We start from the raw sequence: 23,174 nt of genomic DNA on the forward strand, positions 1-23,174 counted from the left end.
ATTCTGAAAACCTCATCTGGCGTCAGTCCACACATTCTAAACAATAAGAAACAAACAATAACTACGATGCCGATTGCACAGCCATATGCAATGCACTTCACACAAGTTCAGTGGGAAAAATAGTTCCCACTAACTTATTTACATAATTTTCAGTCAAATCAAGCAAATATACACGAATACTATCTCCCTCGTAAATATAAAAGTAGATAAATACAACACAAGTCATTTCACACGCAAAACGAAAGCACACTACAAAAAAACGCTGTAGCGGTCGAAACAGTGGCTCGTTTTCACGCGGAAACTGCGCTTCTCCATTGGCTCAAATGGCTCTGAGCACTATGGGACTTAACATCTATGGTCATCAGTCCCCTAGAACTTAGAACTACTTAAACCTAACTAACCTAAGGACAGCACACAACACCCAGCCATCACGAGGCAGAGAAAATCCCTGACCTCGCCGGGAATCGAACCCGGGAACCCGGGCGTGGGAAGCGAGAACGCTACCGCACGACCACGAGATGCGGGCGCTTCTGCATTGGTTGACTAAAAAGGCAGAAATACAACCGCTTTCGCACACCCGTTGACAATCTACATGTATTTAGCATACTCTAATAGAGATAAAAGCACAAGTTAGAAGTGGAAAACGGGTTACCACTGAACTTACAGCGAAAACAAGTAAGTGGGAACTATAGTTCCCACTGGTCACTAAAACGGCGTCGGCCTCGCGGATGAGCTCACGCCCGACTATGACTGATTGCGCAGCTTTTTACGTAGAAACTGTTCTATTATGCGCCAGGCAATATAGTAATCGATTCTGAGGGTCGCAATCCTCCGCTCCCTGTCCCGGTTCCTGTGGTTATCTACGGCAAGCTGGATTTCACGTCGAAGGGGGTTTTTAACCGTTTCGTCACCCGCATTCCGTGTGAGATGCCATTCTCGAACTAAACCGTTCTTTTCCGTAATGACCTGCAGTATGTCAGCAGGAAGCTGTTTTGCAAAAATCCTTCCCTTTAGGTGGTGTGGCCGGTTGGAGTAAACTGGTTAAATACTGCAAGAGCCTCGTCCGCTCCGACTTCGCCTGCGTTAGGCATTGCAGCGAATCTATTGTTTGACGAGAGAGAGAGAGAGCAGGATTCGACGCAGAATGTAACCAAAAACATGCATCTCTATTTATAAGGTTATTTGCAATGGGAAACCCATTGTCATCTCTTACTCACCATCTGTTTATGGAAGACTTCGAGGAACGTGCCTTGGAGTCGGTGGCTTTGAAACCTGCGTATTTTTTCAGATATTTAGACGATAATTTTGTTGTTTGACCTCGTGACGACGAGAATTTGAGCGTCTTGCTAGAACACCGGAATTCTCTCTCCTCGAAAATTTGTTCCACGATGGAGGCGAAAAGGGATGGTTTCCTTCCCTTACTTGATGTCTTGGTTAGGAGGAAGGCTGATGGTACGTTGGGACAGTAGGGTGTGTCTGTAGTAAGCCCACACACAGTGACTTGTGTCTGCAGGCTGGTAGTTGTCACCAAGCGGCTCTGCGTGAAGAGGCAACTCGTATCTTGGATCACAGGGCCCACGTCTTCACAGACCGAATTAGCCCGCCTTGAGGTCACCTTTCGTCAGAATGGTTACAGTCAAAGGCAGACCAGAGATGCACAGCTCCATCGACCAACCGTGCACCGGGTGAGTGATGATAAAACCGAGGTGGCACAAAAGTCAATGTCCTTTCGGCCTTACGCAAGGAGCATTTGCAATAGGATTAGTCGTACTTTGCGGAAATATGATGTGAAATGTATTTTTGGAACACCATCTAAGATCAGTGTCCTTATAGGTTCCGTAAAGGATAGTCCCGGTTTTCGTAAAATGGGTATCCACTATATTGCTTGCACCTGTGTCGTGGCACATACTGATAAGGATATCAGAACCGTGGTGGACCGGTGTACTGAGCATAAGCGGCACACACGCCCACAACTGCCGACCAAACCTGATATACTACGGCACCGGTCATCCTATGGAATATAACAACACGCAGATTCTGGCTTGAACTTCCAGCTATTGGTATAGCGTTATTTAGGCAGCAATTGAAATTAAATTAGCCAGTAACCTTATAAACAGAGATGGAGGTTGTGGTGTCACAGCCAGACACCACACTTGCTAGGTGGTAGCCTTTAAATCGGCCGCGGTCCATTAGTATGTCGGACCCGCGTGTCGCCACTGTCAGTGATTGCAGACCGAGCGCCACCACACGGCAGGTCTAGAGAGACTTACTAGCACTCGGCCCAGTTGTACAGCCGACTTTGCTAGGAATGGTTCACTGACAAATACGCTCTCATTTGCCGAGACGATAGTTAGCATAGCCTTCAGCTACGTCATTTGCTACGACCTAGCAAGGCGTCATAGCATTTGATAATTAATATTGTGAAGCTTGTACAGTAACGAGAGATGTTCACCAATTGTGGATTAAAGTTAAGTATTCCAACAGCTACGTACTTTATTTGCTAGACTCAAATCCTTTAACTGTTCCAGACCTCACGCTAGTCAGCGTGTAATTAAACGCGTGCATTTCGGCCTCCTCTAGCAACACAGTGTTGGCTCTTCTGCCAACACTTCAGAGGTTTTTGCTTTAATTCTGTGTAGAGCGCTGCTCTTTCGCTTGTGAAAAAAAAAGAGAGAGAGAAAAGAAAAGAGCGCAGAGGGACAGAGTTACCGCTACCCCACCCTACGTTGATCCTTAATTTTGTCTATCGATAACTTCCGTCGTCTTTGGCAGCGTGTTGGCGCTAAAGTGTGTGTGTTTTTTGTAAAGCGTTCGTAATTATTTTAAAAGGCATGTACGGAAATATGTGTGTGACGTTCCGTCTCTGACTGAGAACAAACAAAGGAAAATGAACAAAAGATTAACTACACCTCTCACGAATTATAAAGAAATCAATTCTCAGCCATCTGACTGCGAGTTTTAAAACATCCTCTAACGCCGCCTAACAACTGTTCTGCAATGCTCCGGCACAGAACAGATAACTTACCTCGTCTTGACGCTGCAATTGCGTTATCAGCAACATGCTACAATATTTCAAAGAGCAATACTGAGATCCATGCTGAGTGGAATGCATGGGCTAATTGCAATAATTACTGCCATACGTTTATACATAGAAACTGAATGATCAGGAGGGGTTTGGTCAACTAACCTTAAACGATGTAAAGAATAATGAAAGAAAACAATAAAAAAATTTAATTTACTATATTCAGAAAATTGATGACGTAACTGCTGACAAATTTTGCACAGACTTTTAATTATTCCACAAAGTCTATACTCAATAAACACGTTCCTGGCCACAGCAAAGATACAAATATTACTCTGAATGAATGTATACAGGGTGGTCCATTGATCGTGACCGGGCCAAATATCTCACGAAATAAGCGTCAAACGAAAAAAACTACAAAGAACGAAACTTGTCTAGCTTGAAGGGGGAAACCAGATGGCGCTATGGTTGGCCCGCTAGATGGCGCTGCCATAGGTCAAACGGGATCAACTGCCTTTTTTAAAATAGGAACGTCCATTTTTTATTACATATTCGTGTAGTACGTAAAGAAATATGAATGTTTTAGTTGGACCACTTTTTCGCTTTGTGATAGATGGCGCTGTAATAGTCACAAAAGTGTAAGTTCGTGCTATCACGTAAAATTCGCCAGTGCGGACCGTATTTGCTTCGTGATACATTACCCGTGTTAAAATGGACCGTTTACCAATTTGCGGAAAATGTCGATATCGTGTTGATGTATGGCTATTGTGATCAAAATGCCCAATGGGTGTGTGCTATGAATGCTGATCGGTATCCTGCACGACATCATCCAAGTGTCCGGAGCGTTCGCCGGATAGTTACGTTATTTAAGGAAATAGAAAGTGTTCAGCCTCATTTGTAACGTCAACCACGACCTGCAACAACTGATGATGCCGAAGTAGGTGTTTTAGCTGCTGTCGCGGCTAAGCCGCACATCAGTAGCAGACAAACTGCGCGAAAGTCGGGAATCTCAAAAACGTCGGTGTTGAGAATGCTACATCAACATCGACTACACCCGTACCATATTTCTACGCACCAGGAATTGCATGGCGACGACTGTGCCACTGGGCACAAGAGAAATTACGGGACGATGACAGATTTTTTGTACGCGTTCTATTTTGCGACGAAGCGTCATTCACCAACAGCGGTAACGTAAACCGGCATAGTATGCACTATTGGGCAACGGAAAATCCACAATGGCTGGGACAAGTGGAACATCAGCGACCTTGGCAGGTTAATGTTTTATGGGAGGAGGGATAATTGGCCCCCATTTTATCGATGGCAATCTAAATGGTGCAATGTATGCTGATTTCCTACGTAATGTTCTACCGACGTTACTACAAGATGTTTCACTGCATGACAGAATGGCGATGTACTTCCAACATGACGGATGTCCGGCACATAGCTAGCGTGCGGTTGAGGCGGTACTGAATGGCATATTTCATGACAGGTGGATTGGTCGTCGAAGCACAATACCATAGCCAGCACGTTCACCGGATCTGGCGTCCCAGGATTTCTTTCTGTGGGGAAGTTGAAGGATATTTGCTATCGTAATCCACCGACAACGCCTGACAACATGCGTCAGCGCAGTGACAATGCATGCGCGAAGATTGCGGAAGGCGAACTAGACGCTGTTGAGAGGAATGTCGTTACACGTTTGAGGTTGACGGACATCATTTTGAGCATTTATTGCATTAATGTCATATTTACAAGTAATCACCCCTGTAACAACAGACGTTCTCAGAAATGATAAGTTCACAAAGGTACATGTATCACATTGGAACAACCGAAATAAAATGTTCAAACGGACCAACGTTCTGTATTTTAATTTAAAAAAACCTACCTGTTAGCAACTGTTCGTCTAAAATTGTGACCCATATGTTTGTGACTATTACAGCGCCATCTATCACAATGCGGAAAAAGTGGTCCAACTAAAACATTCATATTTCTTTACGTACTACACGAATATGTAATAGAAAATGGGGGTTGCTATTCGAAAAAACGCAGTTGATATTCGTTTGACCTATAGCAGCGCCATCTAGCGGGCCAATCATAGCGTTATCTGGTTTCCCCCTTCAAGGTAGACAAGTTTCGTCCTTTGTAGTTTTTTCGTTTGACGCTTATTTCGTGAGATATTTGGCCCGGTCACGATCAATGGACCACCCTGTACATAAATGTGACAAAATCCCTCCAGTGTGCAAGCAACCAACAACCACGTGCAGCGAAAAGGCAAATTTACCAAAATTCGTCTATTAATGCCGCAGTCTCCTCTGGCGCCACTAGTATGATCACGGCAGGCTGCGACCCCTCGTGCCGCGCGGCATCTCTCCACCGTACTCTGCGTCCCATCACTGCCGACTCCCCTCGACAACGGCTCGCTCGCTACTACTCGCGACAATAATATCTCAGAGTTGGTGTATGCATACAGCAGAATCATAGGCGTCCAACTTTCAGTGTGTGTGTGTGTGTGTGTGTGTGTGTGTGTGTGTGTGTGTGTGTGTGGGGAGGGGGGGGGGGGGAGTATTTTTCTGGATTTCCCACGCGAAAAGTTGTTTTAAATGCCCTTTCATAGTGCTTCCTTCCTGCAGTGTTGCCTTGAAAGTGACTGGGTGTGAACCTGTCGAAATGTCGGCGGTTGTCGACGACGTTCCCCAATTGTTGCATTCCTATATGTTATTGGAACAATGAATATATTATTTCGGTAGCGTAATTTCTGTCGAGGATATTAAGATCTTGTCAACATGTTCACCGTAATTAACTGACACACTCCACCATTTAACTAAATATCTGTTGTTCTTTTGCAGGGGATCTATAATAACGTGGCCGACGTCCAGATTACAGTCGCTCTGGTAAGTGTGACTGTTGGTTTCTTTCTGATTTGCAAGTAAATGAGTAATTATTTACCACGGACGTTCAGATGTTCAGTCGTGAAACGTTTCTAAGCCCTTGCTGAGTGTCCATTTAAAACATATGTTTTCTTATTTCTTTCGCTGCTCTTCGTCGTCGCCTGTGATGGCAGAGTTGGCACGACTCCAGGCTGGAATGGGACCCCGCTCAGTACGATTACCTCTGGACCTTCTTAGCAGATTCTACTACTGTCTGGGTTCCTTTCATCGGCGTTCAGAGGTAAGCAAGAGCAGGCCCTATGTCTATAGCTACCTCCATGCTGATAACGTAGTCTGTTTCTTCATCAACTGTTTTCTCTTCCATTTATAGCAGGGATGGGCAACCTTTGGTGACCTGTGGGCCTGATTTACAGACACTGATCGGCCAGAACATTATGACCACCGATCTACTGTCGATATATAGACCCGTCCAGGCGATAGCAGCGTTACCTGGCGAGGAATAACTGCTAGTCAAACACACGCGGGGTGCATGTAGTATCAGTGAGCGTGCTGTCCTTGTGTAGACTTTTTAGGTTTTTTTTTTAGGTAGAGGTGGAGCCCCTCCACGCCCACACCGGCATGATGGCCAACACAAAAGGTCTACTGCCATCTCTGCATAAGGGTTAGTATTCACTAAAGTGAGGTGTCGCAGGATGTGGGTACTGCGATGTTTGCGTACGTCTGGTTAGGATTAACCATTAATACGCGCTCATCTGGAGATAGATTGGTCGAAATCTGACAAAGGGTAGCGGTTTGAAGGGCAGAGGAAAAAAAGTGCCAAGGCAAGAGCCAAGGGAAATAAACCTCTGCGAAAGTTAGGTCGGGTGGTAAGAGCAGTAGCGGTTGTCTTGCTGCCTGCGATAGGTTGTGCAAGGGTAGGCTTTGATAGTAGTGGGTATCATGCATGTCGATACCTTGACGTTGTGCGTTTGTGCTGCTCGGCGGCTGGCGCTGGGTGCTGGTACAGAGTCCTCGTTCAGCGTCAGCAACCTGCAACAGTTGGGTTTATTATCGATCTTGTGTCCGATAGGTCATATACCGGAAGCACAGTGTGAGGGAATGTTGGCAGCTTGTTTGTGCGTCTGTGGGCGAGCTCGTCGGTGTCCCTGCTGTGGCCTGTTGGTCGGCTCTAATAGCAGCTGGTAGTTGCCAGTCAGTGTTGCTGATATGCAGGGGCTTACCGACGTTTGTCGCTGTTTGCGTATGTTAGCTTACCATAAGTGGCTATGCCCTAGCTAGCAGTGTCTTTGGCCGCTTCTGCTTCCACCTGTGGTTGTGATCGTAGTTTCCCAGAGTGAGGATGAAAGGATTGTTCGAGTGTCTCGAGTTCCTGTATAGTCGTGTGGCGTGTTTTTTGAATACTTCCTTGAGGGTATCAAGGCGGTATTCATGGTGAAGATCCACGGTGCTAATGATTCATAGCACCTTGTTCTGTATGATCTGCAGGCGGTGCAGTCGTGTAGGAGCTGCATATCCCCCAGACGGGAGTTGCGTACGTCATCAGAGGTCTAATCAGTGTCATGTATATTTGTGTAGACTGGGTAAGGCGCGCTATTTATCTGAGTTTGACCGAGAGCAGATTGTGATGGCCCAGAGGCTCGGCGCTAGCATTTCTGAAACTGCACGACTTGTCGGGTGTTCGAGGAGTGCTGTGACGAGTGTCTTCGACACGTGGCGAAACCGAGATGAAACCACGTCCAGATGTCGTGGGGTTGGGCGTCCACCGCTCATTATAGATGTCGGACGTCGTAGGCGGGGCAGACGTATAACAGGACAGGCGGCGAACTGCGCCGCTGCTGACATCAGAGTTTAATGCTGAGCAGAGTATAAGTGTGTCTGAACACACAGAGCACCGAAAATTCCTAACGATGGGCCTCCACAGCCGACTATCCGTGCAAGAGCCAATGTTAACACCACGACGGACGTTGGCGCAGTAGCAGAGTGTTTCCCATATACCTTCGTCATCATGCCGGTGGGAGAACGCAAATCCGTCGTCTTCCAGGGGAACAGCTCCTTGATACCTGTACTGTGGGATGGAGACAAGCTGGCGGTGGCTCCATTATGCTCTGGGGAACTTTCACGTGGGCATCCATGAACCCGCCGAGTTCGTGCAAAGCACCACGACGGCGAGGGAGTATCGTACACTGGTTGCAGACCACGTACACCTCTTCATGACGATCATCTTTCCCGTTGGCAGTGGCATTTTTCAGCGAGATAATGCGCCATGTCAGCAAGGCCACGAGTGTCATGAAGCGGTTTGAGGTGGGAGGTTCCTACACCATTCTGTTTCATCTAGTAGTCAGGCCTACTAGATGAGTGACTTGCCAAGCGAGTGCAATTATTATTTGTACATCAGAAATACACCCCTGGAAATGGAAAAAAGAACACATTGACACCGGTGTGTCAGACCCACCATACTTGCTCCGGACACTGCGAGAGGGCTGTACAAGCAATGATCACACGCACGGCACAGCGGACACACCAGGAACCGCGGTGTTGGCCGTCGAATGGCGCTAGCTGCGCAGCATTTGTGCACCGCCGCCGTCAGTGTCAGCCAGTTTGCCGTGGCATACGGAGCTCCATCGCAGTCTTTAACACTGGTAGCATGCCGCGACAGCGTGGACGTGAACCGTATGTGCAGTTGACGGACTTTGAGCGAGGGCGTATAGTGGGCATGCGGGAGGCCGGGTGGACGTACCGCCGAATTGCTGAACACGTGGGGCGTGAGGTCTCCACAGTACATCGATGTTGTCGCCAGTGCTCGGCGGAAGGTGCACGTGCCCGTCGACCTGGGACCGGAACGCAGCGACGCACGGATGCACGCCAAGACCGTAGGATCCTACGCAGTGCCGTAGGGGACCGCACCGCCACTTCCCAGCAAATTAGGGACACTGTTGCTCCTGGGGTATCGGCGAGGACCATTCGCAACCGTTTCCATGAAGCTGGGCTACGGTCCCTCACACCGTTAGGCCGTCTTCCGCTCACGCCCCAACATCGTGCAGCCCGCCTCCAGTGGTGTCGCGACAGGCGTGAATGGAGGGACGAATGGAGACGTGTCGTCTTCAGCGATGAGAGTCGCTTCTGCCTTGGTGCCAATGATGGTCGTATGCGTGTTTGGCGCCGTGCAGGTGAGCGCCACAATCAGGACTGCATACGACCGACGCACACAGGGCCAACACCCGGCATCATGGTGTGGGGAGCGATCTCCTACACTGGCCGTACACCACTGGTGATCGTCGAGGGGACACTGTATAGTGCACGGTACATCCAAACCGTCATCGAACCCATCGTTCTACCATTCCTAGACCGGCAAGGGAACTTGCTGTTCCAACAGGACAATGCACGTCCGCATGTATCCCGTGCCACCCAACGTGCTCTAGAAGGTGTAAGTCAACTACCCTGGCCAGCAAGATCTCCGGATCTGTCCCCCATGGAGCATGTTTGGGACTGGATGAAGCGTCGTCTCACGCGTTCTGCACGTCCAGCACGAACGCTGGTCCAACTGAGGCGCCAGGTGGAAATGGCATGGCAAGCCGTTCCACAGGACAACATCCAGCATCTCTACGATCGTCTCCATGGGAGAATAGCAGCCTGCATTGCTGCGAAAGGTGGATATACACTGTACTAGTGCCGACATTGTGCATGCTCTGTTGCCTGTGTCTATGTGCCTGTGGTTCTGTCAGTGTGATCATGTGATGTATCTGACCCCAGGAATGTGTCAATAAAGTTTCCCCTTCCTGGGATAATGAATTCACTGTGTTCTTATTTCAATTTCCAAGAGTGTATTTTCATGATTATCATACACATTGTAACTATGCTTATGAGCCCTAGTGCTTATCAGTTAAGCTATAATTTATTCTCGTCCTTACTTTTTAATGCAACGGAATGGATAACGCATGTGACTAATAGCTAGTGCACATTTCTGATGGACTCACTCCACCCTGGGAAGGCCATATTTCCTTCCTGTCGTATATATTTTATGCAGCATGGACAACCCAGCAAGAAAATGGAGGTTATGTTAAAATACCTCAACAAAATGGCTACCCACAACTCAATAATCGAGACCACTAGTTGTCTCATATATCTCCTCTTTTATTACAATAAATTCTTTCACGCTAATGTTGAAAAATTCCTAGCAGTACACTTAAACACAATAGTTAAACAAGTGACTCTCCACCAAATGGGCATGATATAACATAAGCATTTTACTATTCTATGGTCTCGTAATGTTTCTGTCTATTGCTACTGTGCGCATTCTGGATTGGTAAGGAATCTTTCGCTACTTCATTCTATCCCACACTCTCGTAATCTCATTCATTAGCAACATAAAAAATTTATTGACTTTCGTGGTGTACTAGGAAAAATCGTGCTTGACCCACTAAATTCGCTACTGTCTCATGCAAATCACACAGATTAAATACACATAATAAATGACACTGACAGTATAAAACACATCTCTAAAAACCAAATGTTTGGTTTTATACTCGTTCTGGTTTCCCACATCAAACAGTAGTCACCCCAGATCCACACGTCACTGACCCACGTAATAATTTTCTTACCACAAACTCTGGAGGATTTATGCACATCTCCACGTGCAATGCAACCCTCATGGAGTTGCCAGGTAGGTGGCTGACTCACCTTAATTCACTCTCAGAGTATCTGAATATCAAGCTGGCGTCACACGAATGCATCTCATAATGGAAGTTTTGGTATCTTATTTATCTCGCACGCGAATCCTCAACTGAATGCTAGGACAAGCACTTCTAATTCTTTTTATTGTCTCGTAGTCAGGTTGAGACTCGCTCTGTACTCACCACGTGGAAGTGCTTGTCTCTAATTCAAGTTCTGCACACGGAAATCCTAATTATTTTCAACTTAGATTTACACACGCAAGTATTTCATCTTAATACTACCACACGCTAGTCTTTCGTCTTATAATTACAACACGTGGTTTCTTTGTCACTTCCGATGTATCCTCTGTTCCCCATTAATTTTTTTACCTGCCTATCTTTTTCCTAACAATTTATATGAGCCTCCCACCAAAAGTTCCTGAAAAGAGAAATTATTAGTTCATCTACTACTAAATATTCCACATGAATACCATTTTTATTTAAATTTGTTTTTCTGGAGCACACATAGAGCACGTCTTCACACCTCAGGAACCAGCGACATAAAGTGCTGAAACATGGTCGTTCATCCGGTCATCCCTCGCTTCCGCAGAAGTGGAGGGGGGGGGGGGGGGGGGACCTTGCCACCGTATTGGTCAGCCACATACCAGGCCCTCTGGTGCTCTGGTATACTTCCTCTCTTGGTTCGGGCAAAGGTGAGCAGAGAACCGTCTCAAATATGATTATAGAATCTACCTTCACTATCTGTGGTCAGCAGACGACCAGCCATTCATTCAGTTCGCAAACGTTACCAAACTGGATTCAGGGATTTATTTTAAGGAAGTGCACATCGGAATAATTAAACATACAAATTGCCCTTCTTTCCTACATTGGTATCCGGCTTCGGTGTATTAAATAAAATGGTGTTATTCTACAAAATAAACTGTTCTGACAAGAACAACAAAGTATGTTGTTATACATCTTTTCGATGTCGGGCAGTACTGTACCCTTTCAGAGGAACACAGCTGCGAGTTCCAGTTGATGAGCTGGTCCCCCGACTAGCTAGATCTGAACACAATCGAACACATCTGGGACGTGACTGAACGTGGCATCAAAGTCCATCGCTCCTTCCCCGGAATTTCCGGGAAGTCGGTGACTTGTATAGCCAACAGCCTTGTCGCAGTGGTAACACTGTTCCCGTCAGATCACCGAAGTTAAGGTCTGTCGGGCTGACGGCAAGCGGCGTGCACTCGGCCCTTATGAGGCCATTTGAGGAGCACCTCAGTTGAGGAGTAGTGGCTCTGGTAACGGAAACTGACCTCGGCTTATCCGTATCCAGTGGCGCCTCTCGGTTGTGGATGAGGCGGCGGCTGGTCAGTGCCGTTGGGCCTTCCGAGACCTGTTCGGACGGGGTTTGGTTTAGTCTAGGTTTTAGTTGACTTGCGTGTGCAGATGTGGTACCAACTTCCGCCAGCGGCACACCCAGGCCTCATTGGTTCCGTGCCACCACGCACTATCGCTGTTATCTGTGCCAAAAGTGGATACACCAGCTGTCAGGTAGGTGGCCGTAATGATCCAGCCGATCAGTGCATACATACCTAGGCTTGTGGGTCGTCTCGTCACGCGATGCGATAGCACCGCTGCGTAGCGTCCGTGACGTTAGTGTTCAAGTGGCGACGTACCCCTGCTGCCGTTGTTCAAATCGACACATTTTGCGAGCAGTCGGTTATTTTCGTGTCATTGTCAGCTACTGCCAACGTTTTGCAGTCTATCAGTATGTAGTACAGAGGAGGCCAGTGAGCAGTAAGTAACGCGTATACGTATGTTGTCAGCACCGATCCAGAGGCGAAAGTACTGCCCCCCTTCAAGGTAGTCAGCTTGAGCCATGCGTGGCTCATATGCCCGCCATCATGTATTTTACACCCTGTTTTTAACGTACTTCCAACACACTACGTTAATTTAAATTACTACTGTCGATGAGTTGCTGCTTTGCTTGATCGTGAGCGGCGCTAGCGGCGCGTATCGATATATCGCCTCTCGCAGTATCTTTGCTCGACTGCTATCACTTCCCGGTCGTTGTCTGTCGTAAGGAGTTCGGGTCGCGAGTGCCGGTCGGCCAGTCAGTTGGAACGCGTCTGGAACGCAGTCCGGGCCTGCCAGTCGAGAGTTGCAATGCGGCACCATATTTAGTGCAGCCCGGTTGGAGCAGCAGGGAGGTCTGCGTCGACATGGCTCGCCCGAGCGTTGCCGCCACGCATCACTTGAGCCGGGCCACGGTTTTGGTGGATCGTCGGTCGGTCGTCCTACCGGAAAACGCGTTTGGGCTCGCCGATCGTTCATGAGTCGGCTGTGTGTGTATGTGTGTGCATCGACTCCCGATTTGTCTTCATGCGTGCTTAGTTACTGTTGGGTGTCGTTGAAGTCTTCGTGCAAGCGTTTGTCGGGTTGTGTGTGTAGTTGGCGCTATTTCCTTGACAATTTATCTTAAATGTTGTCGGCGTACTACCTCTGAGAGGTCGGTCGTCTCATAGGGCGACGTGTAACTGGTTCCCAGAGCGCTTCTGGGCGCCTTCAATTACCATCTTGTGGAACTTGGGTCGGCCCTTTCCTGGTGCAGGGATGTCGTTTAGCCAGTGGGCGTGTTTCCTCTGCATGGTTGGGTCCCAGCCAGTATTTCCGCCGTCGTGTGTCTGGAAGTGAGTGGGAGACGGACCAGCAGTGGAGTCGTGTCGGACCAGCAAGCAGTCGGTCGGTTGCTGCGGACAAGGGAAGATATCTCCGCGTGGTGCAGTCGCTGGGTCCGCTGCCGGTGCCTGCGCAGTGTCGGAGCGTGTGTGGAGCTCTCCGATCGCTACGAGCTTCGTGGCTCACCGACCCAGGACGTCAAAATTGAGTGGTGTTTTAAGTACCCAAGCCTCGTCCATTCATGATGTGGTTCGTTTAGGTGGTTCGCTGTTGGGGAGGGGAGGGGGGGGGGAGGGAGGAGGGGGAGGGTTTCCTGTGGCCAACACGGAGTGTTTGTACTTATTTGATTGTGGAGAGTTACGTCCGTAACATTTTCCGTTTGAGTTCTCAGGCACTGATTGATGGGAAGCAAGTCGTTGTGTCGGTCGGTCCGTGGCTGTCCCCTGGTTGGGTTCCGACGGGTCAAGTGTAGTTGGGCTCACCACCTGTCTCGCCTAAGTGAGCGAGGTCCAACCGACCTCCCTGGAGGCTTCTGAGTGCCACCGGTGTTTTATTATCTGTTGACAGCTACTTTAAATTCAAGTCTTATGGCTTTTTTCAATTTTCTTAAAAATTTTGCAAAATTCATTTTTAAAATTGTCTTTCAAGCTTAAACATTTCGGCCTTCTGCCTTTAAAAGATTATGATAACATGTTTTAAAATTTTGAAACTTAATTGTGGCCTTCAGCCATTGGTATTGCACCTTGCATATGTATGTTCTATCTGCTTAGCCTTAAGGCTTTCCACGTAGCCGTGATATGTTTTTTATTTTACTTGATTTGCCTCTTTAATTGCATTTTAATCTTGTTGATTTTCAAGATTTCTTGTTGTTAAACATTCTGGTCTTCCGCCATAAAAGTCTATGGTAATACATTCTAAAATTTTGAAATTTAATTGTGGCCCTCAGCCATTTGTATTGCACTTAGCATATGTTTGCTGGTTCCTTTTTAAAATTATTTTATTGCTATCTTAATTGGATTTTAATCTTTCCGCTACTCTCCGGACGCACACGAGTACAAGGGCCATAACTTCGCGCTCAGCCTGGAAATGTGTTTCTCTCTGCTGTTCAAATCCAGCGGCGGCGAAATGGCATTGCGCATTCGCGGACTAGGCAAGAACTTTCACTGGGTTTACGTCTTGAGCAGAGCGTCGGACGAAATACCCGAAAACGCGTCGCTTGTACAGCGCGACGGCGTCGCCCTCTGTCAGGACGATCCCCCCCAGGCCGGACTGAGAACAGCCAGTCTAGCCAGCCGGCCGCCGGGATTTCCGGGGTAGGCGTGCGTAAACGATTCCTCCCAACGTAGCTAATCTGTTGTTGTTTTGAGGAGACATCTCGTGCGTGGCTTATGCTGGCCTGTGAAGTAAGGACAGTAGGCATTCTCAGGTGAAAAGGCGCGTCGTAATCAGGACGTAGCTCGGAATCTGCGGACTGAAATCGCAGTCTGATTGGAAACCAAAAGTCGGCATAATCATTATCGGAAATTTTAGCCGTAAATTACAACTAAAAAATAATTTGTTCGGTTGAGAAGGGTGATGTATCTTAGGCTTGAAGTTAGTGTAGGGGATCTTCTTTCAGTTGTGGTAGGTGGGTACTAGCAGTCTACAAATTATTATTGCTGCTTAGTGATGCTTGGATAACAATAGGCTGGTAACTGTCTTACATGAGATGGTTTGCAAATGTTCTCTACGTGTTTCCATTTTTCAGTACTTTTGGTGTTCACAGTAACTTATTCCAAAATTTGTTTGTCTTCCACGCATACCCTGAATGACAGTCATGGAAAGTTAAATCAGTTTTGTCGAACTTACTTGAAGGTGTGCAGAGTGCTATAATCTTGATTTTGAATGTTACCACTACTCTGTATATTGAGCAAGCAGTAAAGCAAACAAAAGAAAAATTCGGAGCAGGAGCTAAAATACATGGAGAAGAAATAAAAACTTTGAGGTTCCCCGATGACATTGTAATTTTGTCAGACAGCAAAGGACTTGGAAGAGCACTTGAACGGAATGGACAGTGTCTTGAAAGAAGGATATAAGATGAACATAGACAAAAGCAAAACGAGGATAATGGAATGTAGTCGAATTAAGTCGGGTGATGTTGAGGGAATTAGATTAGGAAATAAGACACTTAAAGTAGTAAATGTGTTTTGCTATTTGGGGAGCAAAATAACTGATGATGGTCGAAGTATAAAGGATATAAAATGTAGCTTGGCAATGGCAAGGAAAGCGTTTCTGAAGAAGAGAAATTTGTTAACATCGAGTATAGATTTAAGTGTCAGGAAGTCGTTTCTGAAAGTATTTGTATGGAGTGTAGCCATGTATGGAAGTGAAACTTGGACGATAAATAGTTTAGACAAGAAGAGAATAGAAGCTTTCGAAATGTGGTGCTACAGAAAAATACTGAAGATTAGATGGGTAGATCAAATAACTAATGAGGAGGTATTGAACAGAATTGGAGAGCAGAGAAATTTGTGGCACAACTTGACTAGAAGAAGGGATTGGTTGGTACGGCATACTCTGGGGCATTAAGGGATCACCAATTTAGAATTGGATGGCAGCGTGGAGGGTAAAAATCGTAGAGGGAGACCAAGAGATGAATACACTAAGTAGATTCAGAAGGATGTAGGTTGCAGTAAGTACTGGGACATGAAGAAGCTTGCACAGGATAGAGTAGCATGGAGAGCTGCATCAAACCAGTCTCAGGACTGAAGACCACAACAACAACAACAACCACAAATCATCTCTAGTATGTGGCTGAACATTTCTCTCTTCATCTCATGTATTCGTAAAATTTGCCTGGTTATCCCAATAATTAAGGGAAGAGTGTACAGTATTCGTCACGTTCTTTTGGAGACGGATATAAGTAATTCACAGGCATTCGGTGTCTTGTTAATAGCAAAACCCGCAGCGCAGCACTCTTCTCCAAGCACAGAGGCGCCGTGGCTTACATCCAGGCCACGGAGGTTCAGATAGATTTTGACCTTCTCGGTGGAACAGATTGTAACCTAACCCAGCCTCACCCTTCCTCCTAGAGCCCGACAAAAACAGGCGGAGGAGATCGGGCGCAGTGTAACAAAGCTGTCGATCGATGTTATCGGGCGATCTCTGCCGACCACCGTCGGTGGCGCTGTGAAGTCGACGTACGTCATGGAGCTTCTTGTGGGGAAGAGTCGGCGCTGTTTGTTTTGTGTAGCACCGAGGCCCACATCTTGTCCAACTTCTATCCTTCTTCTTTTCTGGAGGCTTCTGTATTGCTGTCCGTACATCCTAGCGCAGTAATTATTAGATCTTGTTGAAACCCCAGTGTCGACAAACGAATCTGGTGGTTTCCCGCTCCTAGTGTGTGATCCGCTATTGCTGATTTTCCTGTCTTTCCCAGGCGACAATTGCTCCTGTGTTCTTTAAGGCGGGTGTTAGTGCTTCTTTTTGTAGTTACCATGTACACTTGGCCGCAAGTGCATCGGATTTTTATACTCCTGTTCTGGAAAGTGGTGGGCGCAGTCCTTCGCAGTGTTCAAATATTCGCTCACTTTTTTGTCAGTTTATACACTGTGTCAGTATCATGTATTCTGAGTACTTTGCAAATGCGATCCATGAGAAACTCACAAATGGAAAGGAAACTTTCATTTTAGGTTCATTTTCATTAGAAATTCTAGATGTTTTAGCCTGCAGTGGTCTATTTATTTCTTTGTCGGTGTATACATATCTTTCAAAGGCGTTCTTAGGTTCAAAGACTCTTTTAGCTCGGCCCACCAATGTTTGGATGACTCGTTTTTCCTGCTTGGAATGATGACTGGAATCTCTGTGAAGGTATCAATCTGTGTCAATGGGCTTCTTGTAGGCTTTATGCCCTAAAGTTTCGTCAGGTTTCCTAATTACCTTGATATAGAAAAATGAAAACAAGTCCTCTTTTACTTTTTTCCATAGTGAACTTTATATTAGAATTAGTATTAGTCAGAAGCTTTAAAACTTCAGAGTTATCTTTTTGCGTGAGGTCATATAAAAAAGTGTCATCTGCGTATCTTCTTCACTTATAGAATCAAAGAATCCTGTCGGTGAAATTCTCGCCGTTTCTACACTCGCCTGTTTATCTCTCACTTCATCATACACAAGCGAGTCTACTCCAGGTTTTACGTCACTGGCATTAAAAAGCTCACTTTTTACTACTTCATTTTTGTTACTAACGTCTAGTCCTTAATCTCTACTGTCAGATACACCAATTTCTACTTCTTTGTCAACCATTTCGAAAATATTCATTAAACACTTACTGGAGTAAACATTTTTACCTTAATTACAGCTACTCCCACCTGTTCTTTATCCTGAACTATAATATAAACACTTGCTTACGTCAGGCAGGCTTTCCAATGGCTATTGCTCTTCAAATATGGCAGCCGCTTCCACGGCTTTCTACTGGCTACAACCTCTCGCAAAATAGTTGAAAGTGTTGTTTTGTACAACTTGTCTGCCAGGCATCGATTCCAGTTCCTTCCTATTTGTGGGCCACTTCGTTTCCAAATACTGTGTTTTCTCGTTCTTCACTAATCAATAAATCACAAATGATTAAAGTATTTTTGTCTAATATGTTGACACTATTTACAAATACTTTGTACACAGTGTTGAATATAGTTCGATACCACTCTTTTAACTTAAAGACGCGTGAGTTACTTTTACACTTCTTGTGCAACGTCCACGAATAAGAGTTCTACACCTGGGGCACCATTTCTTAAATTAACAACCTGCTTCTGAAGTCTCCTGGAGGTTCATCTTCAACGTTCTCCTATGATTATTTAACGTTATGCACAGTTGTTAAATAAAAGTACATAACATTGTTGAATTTACTTTTTCATTCTCTTAACGTTCATCGATGCTAAGCACATGATCAACAGCCTTCTTGTAACGTATTACTGTGAACTTCGGCTGCACTCGCGCTGTTCACCGCGAACTGCAACATTCATGCATCCTACACAGATCGTTTTCAAATGCGACCTTTGGCCACTCGTTTCGCTTGAGCAGCAAGTCTGTGGCCATACACGAGTCATTCGCTGAGAACGCTCCAAACAAGTTGGACTGTGCTGTCTTAACTGGGCGGCAATACGCCTACCTCTGTCTTGCTGTCTGAGCCGATGTGCACGCCAGCCGAATAAACCAAAGCACTCACAGCGAAGAGTTAGCTAGTTAATTTGTTGCACGTTCCACAGATCATCTGAACGATTCTTTTATCGAAATCATGTGGAACGACTCAGTTTAAAGGACATGTATACATGATTACTGTTAACGTTACACACTGTCATTTTATTACTACTCATGCAACTCCACATAAAAACAATGTTTTTGCTACTGGCTACCAGTTTTTAAGTAGAAATTCGTCAGTGGACTAGAAGAAGCTATCCAGGTGAAATGATTTTAATTAGATTTTAAACTTGGTTCGCTACCTGTCAAACAGTTTATGTTATTGGGCAAGTGATCAAACATTTTTATTGCTCCATATTGAACTCCTCTCTCTGCCGCTGACACCTTTAACGATGGGTAATAACGGTCATTTTTCGCTCTAGTTTTGCAGGTATGTACATCACTGTTCTTCTCAAATTGTGATGGATTATGACGAATTTCACTAGCGAAAATATGCGTTGTGACGTCAAGTTAAAATGTCCAACTCCTTGAAGAGGTAGCTTCATGACGTCCGTGGGTGAACACCACATACTCCTACTGCTCGCATTTGTGCGATCAATACTTTCTTTCTGAGTGCTGAGTTAGCCCAGAAATTAAATCCGTATGACATTACTGAGTGGAAATACTAAAAATTTGTCAGGAGGTTGATACGTTTGTTTCCAAGATTAGCATTTATATGAAGAGTAAAAATAACTGAACTTGATTGTTTGAGAAGGTCCATAATATACTTCTTCCAGTTCAAGTTTGCATCAATGTGTACACCCAAATATTTGGAGCATTCTACCCTACTTGCTGGGTCCTGCTCGTGTGCGACATAAATTTTTGGTATGATTCTATTTGTTGTACAGAACTGAATGTAGTGTGTTTTTCTCAAAATTTAGGGAGCGCTCATTTTGAGAGAACCACTTAAGGGAAGCCGGAGGTGCCTATGCTGCCCATGTTAAAATCACTAAGTTTGAGGAACATTTATGAATAAACTACCAAACAGAAAAATTTGAATTTTTTTACATATAGAGTGATTTAGTATTGCAGTTATGACAGAGGGATTTTGGAGTATCTTTTCTAGTTTCCTTCCAATTATTTTTCTTATTAATGACCCAATTTTTTTTTCAAATAATTGCTTTATAATTAAACTGAAATGAAACTCCTAAACATATTGCCAAATGGCTGTGTTACAATGTAAGTTTGATCACTAGGAGTGCTGTATAAAAATTTCATCTTTCTAGCTTGAGTGGATTTTGGGAAAATGTTACTTATATTCGAAAAATTCTAATTTATGGGAAATGGCTATCAAAGTTTCTCAATACATGCCTCCACTATAGGATGGATTATTATAGTCTTCTTCTTCTTCATCCTCCAAAAGCTTCCTTTTCTGTCTTCTTTTCTGGCCTGTCGTTCCATCATACTTCATATGCCTTTCTCTTCTTTCTGCTCCTCTTATCCTTTCTCTGTCAATATTTCTTAGTGCTCGTACAGTGTTCACCCCAGCTGTAAATCCTAATGCCTTCAGAACTTCACACTTCACACTGTTCCCTTGGTTGTAGGTTGCTATTGCATCATAAATGCCAAAGTACAGTGTTTTTATGCTGACAAACACCCTTTTAGGAATCACTTTCCAAATCAAATTGTTTACGCTCTCATTAGGATTCTGCGTCTTTCCGTGTAGACATTTGTGTAAAAATTCTGGCTGTGCTAAGTCATGAAAAATATCATCACTGTCAATAACATATTCACGAAATCTGTCAGCTTCTTGCTAGAAGATGTTACAGGGCTATTGCCGGCCATGTGTTGCTTAGCAGAAGAATGCACTGTTTCAGTAATTGTAGTATCGCAACTTGGTATAAGTGTTAATTTTCTTTTCAAATGCTTCAAATGGCTCTGAGCACTATGCGACTTAACTTCTGAGGTCATCAGTCGCCTATAACTTAGAACTAATTAAACCTAACTAACCTAAGGACATCACACACATCCATGCCAGAGGCAGGATTCGAACCTGCGACCGTAGCGGTCACGCGGTTCCAGACTGAAGCGCATTTAACCGCACGGGCACACCGGCCGGCCTAATTTTCTTTTCCCTACGTTCTACCTCTTCTTATATACACGGTTACTAAAACGTGGCATCCTAACCAGAACAACGCTTTACACAGGAAGTATAATACTACCAACAACAGGCGCAACACTGAACTAATTCGAAACGGTAAACAGCAAAGAGACGATGTTCCGCGCTCTTATCGCTTCATTTGTCACAGAAAGCGATGTAGCCAACCCTTGCACACTCGCTGTATGCGTAACATAAGGCGCTGTATGCGTAACAGGCCGAGAAAATCCCAAGCAGTTCGCCAGGAAGTCACGAGAGGGTGTTACATGCATTCAGCGCCCGCCCATTTCCTCTGCAGGCGTGGGGGAAAATGGTAATAACTCCACTTCCAGGGCGAGTAGAACAATAATTCAAAGTTTACATTAAAGAGGAATGTTCCAATTAATTTTCGGTAGCAAAAAAAAAATCGTAATTTTTTGGATTTGACCACCTTCGGCTCCCCTTAACGGGGGTTGGAACGCCCTATCCCGACAATGTTAAACTTAGTGACTTGACTTACCTCTTTCAGGTAGCACTGTAGCCATTGACATGGAACTTTTACAGGACATTAAACTCTGTGTTCTGAGTACAGAACTACAATAATTGTATTTCAGCCACTGCTTTCGGAAATACAATTTTTTAATCACACAGTTAAAATTTTGTGTATTTTTGTCTGTTATCCTAAATAATTTTAATTATACATAACAAACATTTTATACATAACACAAACATTTTAGTTCAGTATAATCAGGATATGTATGTTATTACTCCCTGAAAATTTGAATACTCTACTTGGAACGGTTTCTGAGATTTAGGGAAAAATGCATCAGAAAATGTAAATTTTCAAGAACGGCTTCTAAAGTTTCAAAAGACTGTAACTCACTTTATATACGCTTATTTTTTTTATTTTTAGTCACTCATAGCACCCTGCACCATACTGTATATGATCCTCTTTATCTTTTTCCATGTTTTTTCTTCTTTTCTTCTTTTTTCTTTTCTGGACTCCTTAGTGGCCAAGTGTGCTGCATACTCTGCTTTATCAATGCGAACCTTGTCCATCCGTTCAAGTTCTTTGATGCAGATTGCTCCAGGGTTAATTCCCATATGCTGTAGCACTTTCACCCTACCAATGTTGTCACCATTACAAGCAATAACAGCATCACTGATCCCTCGATTTAGTGTCTTCATTCCAACAAAAACGTTTTTTGTAACCTAGTCCATATAAGATTATTGACCGACTCATTGAGATTTTGAGTCTGACCATGCAGAAACTTCTTCAGTAATTCAGGATTTGCCAGTTCTCTGTAAATAGGTTTTATGATATCCGTGACTGCTGCTGGGATGGAATGTTTATGGCTGTATGAACTGTTTGAGAACTGGGCATTGCGGTAATTGCACCATGAATCAGGTCCAGGAGGGGAAAGGTGGTGTACTGGTTTTTAATGAGTTGACAGTCTGTGGAAGAAGATAGCCAATACTGCCTGCTTCATTTTCAACAAATCCTCAGTATTATTTCGAACGACCATCCCACAATACTGCTGTAGTTCAGCTTATGGTTTTACGATCAGAAAGTTCCTTGTCTCTCAAACTTTGTTTCATCTTCCTCAACCTGGTGCCCATCCTATTCTGGACATGCCCAACACATCCCAGTTTTGTGATAATCTTCTCACCATAAGGCTGAGCGGCAACTACCCTGTTATATGCTTTTGAGTCTCCATCATCTAAGAACTTAGTGTAACATGCTCCCCTTTCACTCACAGATCGACTAAAATTTCAATAGCTGCAGAGGACTCCATACCATCACTTGTTCCTGCATAATTTCTGTCACAGATATGCCCTTCTTCATTCCCTGATTTACACTTATAACAATGTTTGGTTAAAATCTTACCTTTCCAGTATCCACACTGGCCTACGTAACAACAGAATTCTTAGAACTGTAGCCGCACTTCTATCAAGTGCCATCAAAAGCTACTGGTACGTCAGTCATACCATCATTTATTTCAACAGCTTCGTTTGCAGCACCCTTCATTGACTCACATGCAACAGATTCCACAGCAGCTCCAATATATCCTCATACTTGTCGATTTTACAAGGTGGGAGTGGCATATTAATCACGGCACATTATTTCTGCTGCAGTGTGTCCTTTGCCAACAGCTCTCAGTCCTTAAAACTACCTAACATTTACTTCAAAAAATTATCTATACACTTATCAGAATTCCAAACTGATCTGGCACAATTAATGATAAGTTTCGTGGCTAGTCCATTTGATACCTCACTGTCTTCATGTAAAATAACTGGCCCTCCACATAATTTACAACACACACATTCACCTAACATCATTGTTAGGATGTGTAAATATATCAAAATATAACCTAACCTACCATTTACATAACTTTCCTTTTGGGAAAACTGTGTATCACTAGGTTTTATTTTAATCTTCGAAGCACTAATGGGTGTTTCTCTCGATACTGACGAGTTTGCCTGTATTTCATTGTCTGTAACTTCACACGCCACATATTGAACACAATATTTCCCTTTATTGGAAATGTATTACCATGAAACCCACGTTTCTTAAAAACATTTCGTTTTGCAATCATACTTTACTTTTTGAGAGATTTACCAATCTGTTCGTCACTTTTTCTCAGAAAAAC

The 23,174-nt window shown here is 44.7% G+C and overlaps 1 protein-coding gene across 2 annotated transcripts in view; it reads left to right on the forward strand.

Moving 5' to 3' along the window:
* Positions 1 to 23,174, forward strand: part of LOC124615700 (neuronal acetylcholine receptor subunit alpha-4-like) — a 187,584-nt gene that overhangs the window by 51,507 nt on the left and 112,903 nt on the right. For both annotated transcript variants that reach the window (XM_047143739.1, XM_047143738.1), the window contains 2 exons: positions 5,866 to 5,910; positions 6,081 to 6,187. In XM_047143739.1, the coding sequence (XP_046999695.1) occupies positions 6,104 to 6,187 (84 nt within the window). In that variant the 5' untranslated portion in view covers positions 5,866 to 5,910; positions 6,081 to 6,103. The remainder of the gene's footprint in view (positions 1 to 5,865; positions 5,911 to 6,080; positions 6,188 to 23,174) is intronic.

The sequence above is a fragment of the Schistocerca americana genome, chromosome 5 (assembly GCF_021461395.2).
Source record: "Schistocerca americana isolate TAMUIC-IGC-003095 chromosome 5, iqSchAmer2.1, whole genome shotgun sequence".
NCBI lineage: Eukaryota > Metazoa > Arthropoda > Insecta > Orthoptera > Acrididae > Schistocerca > Schistocerca americana.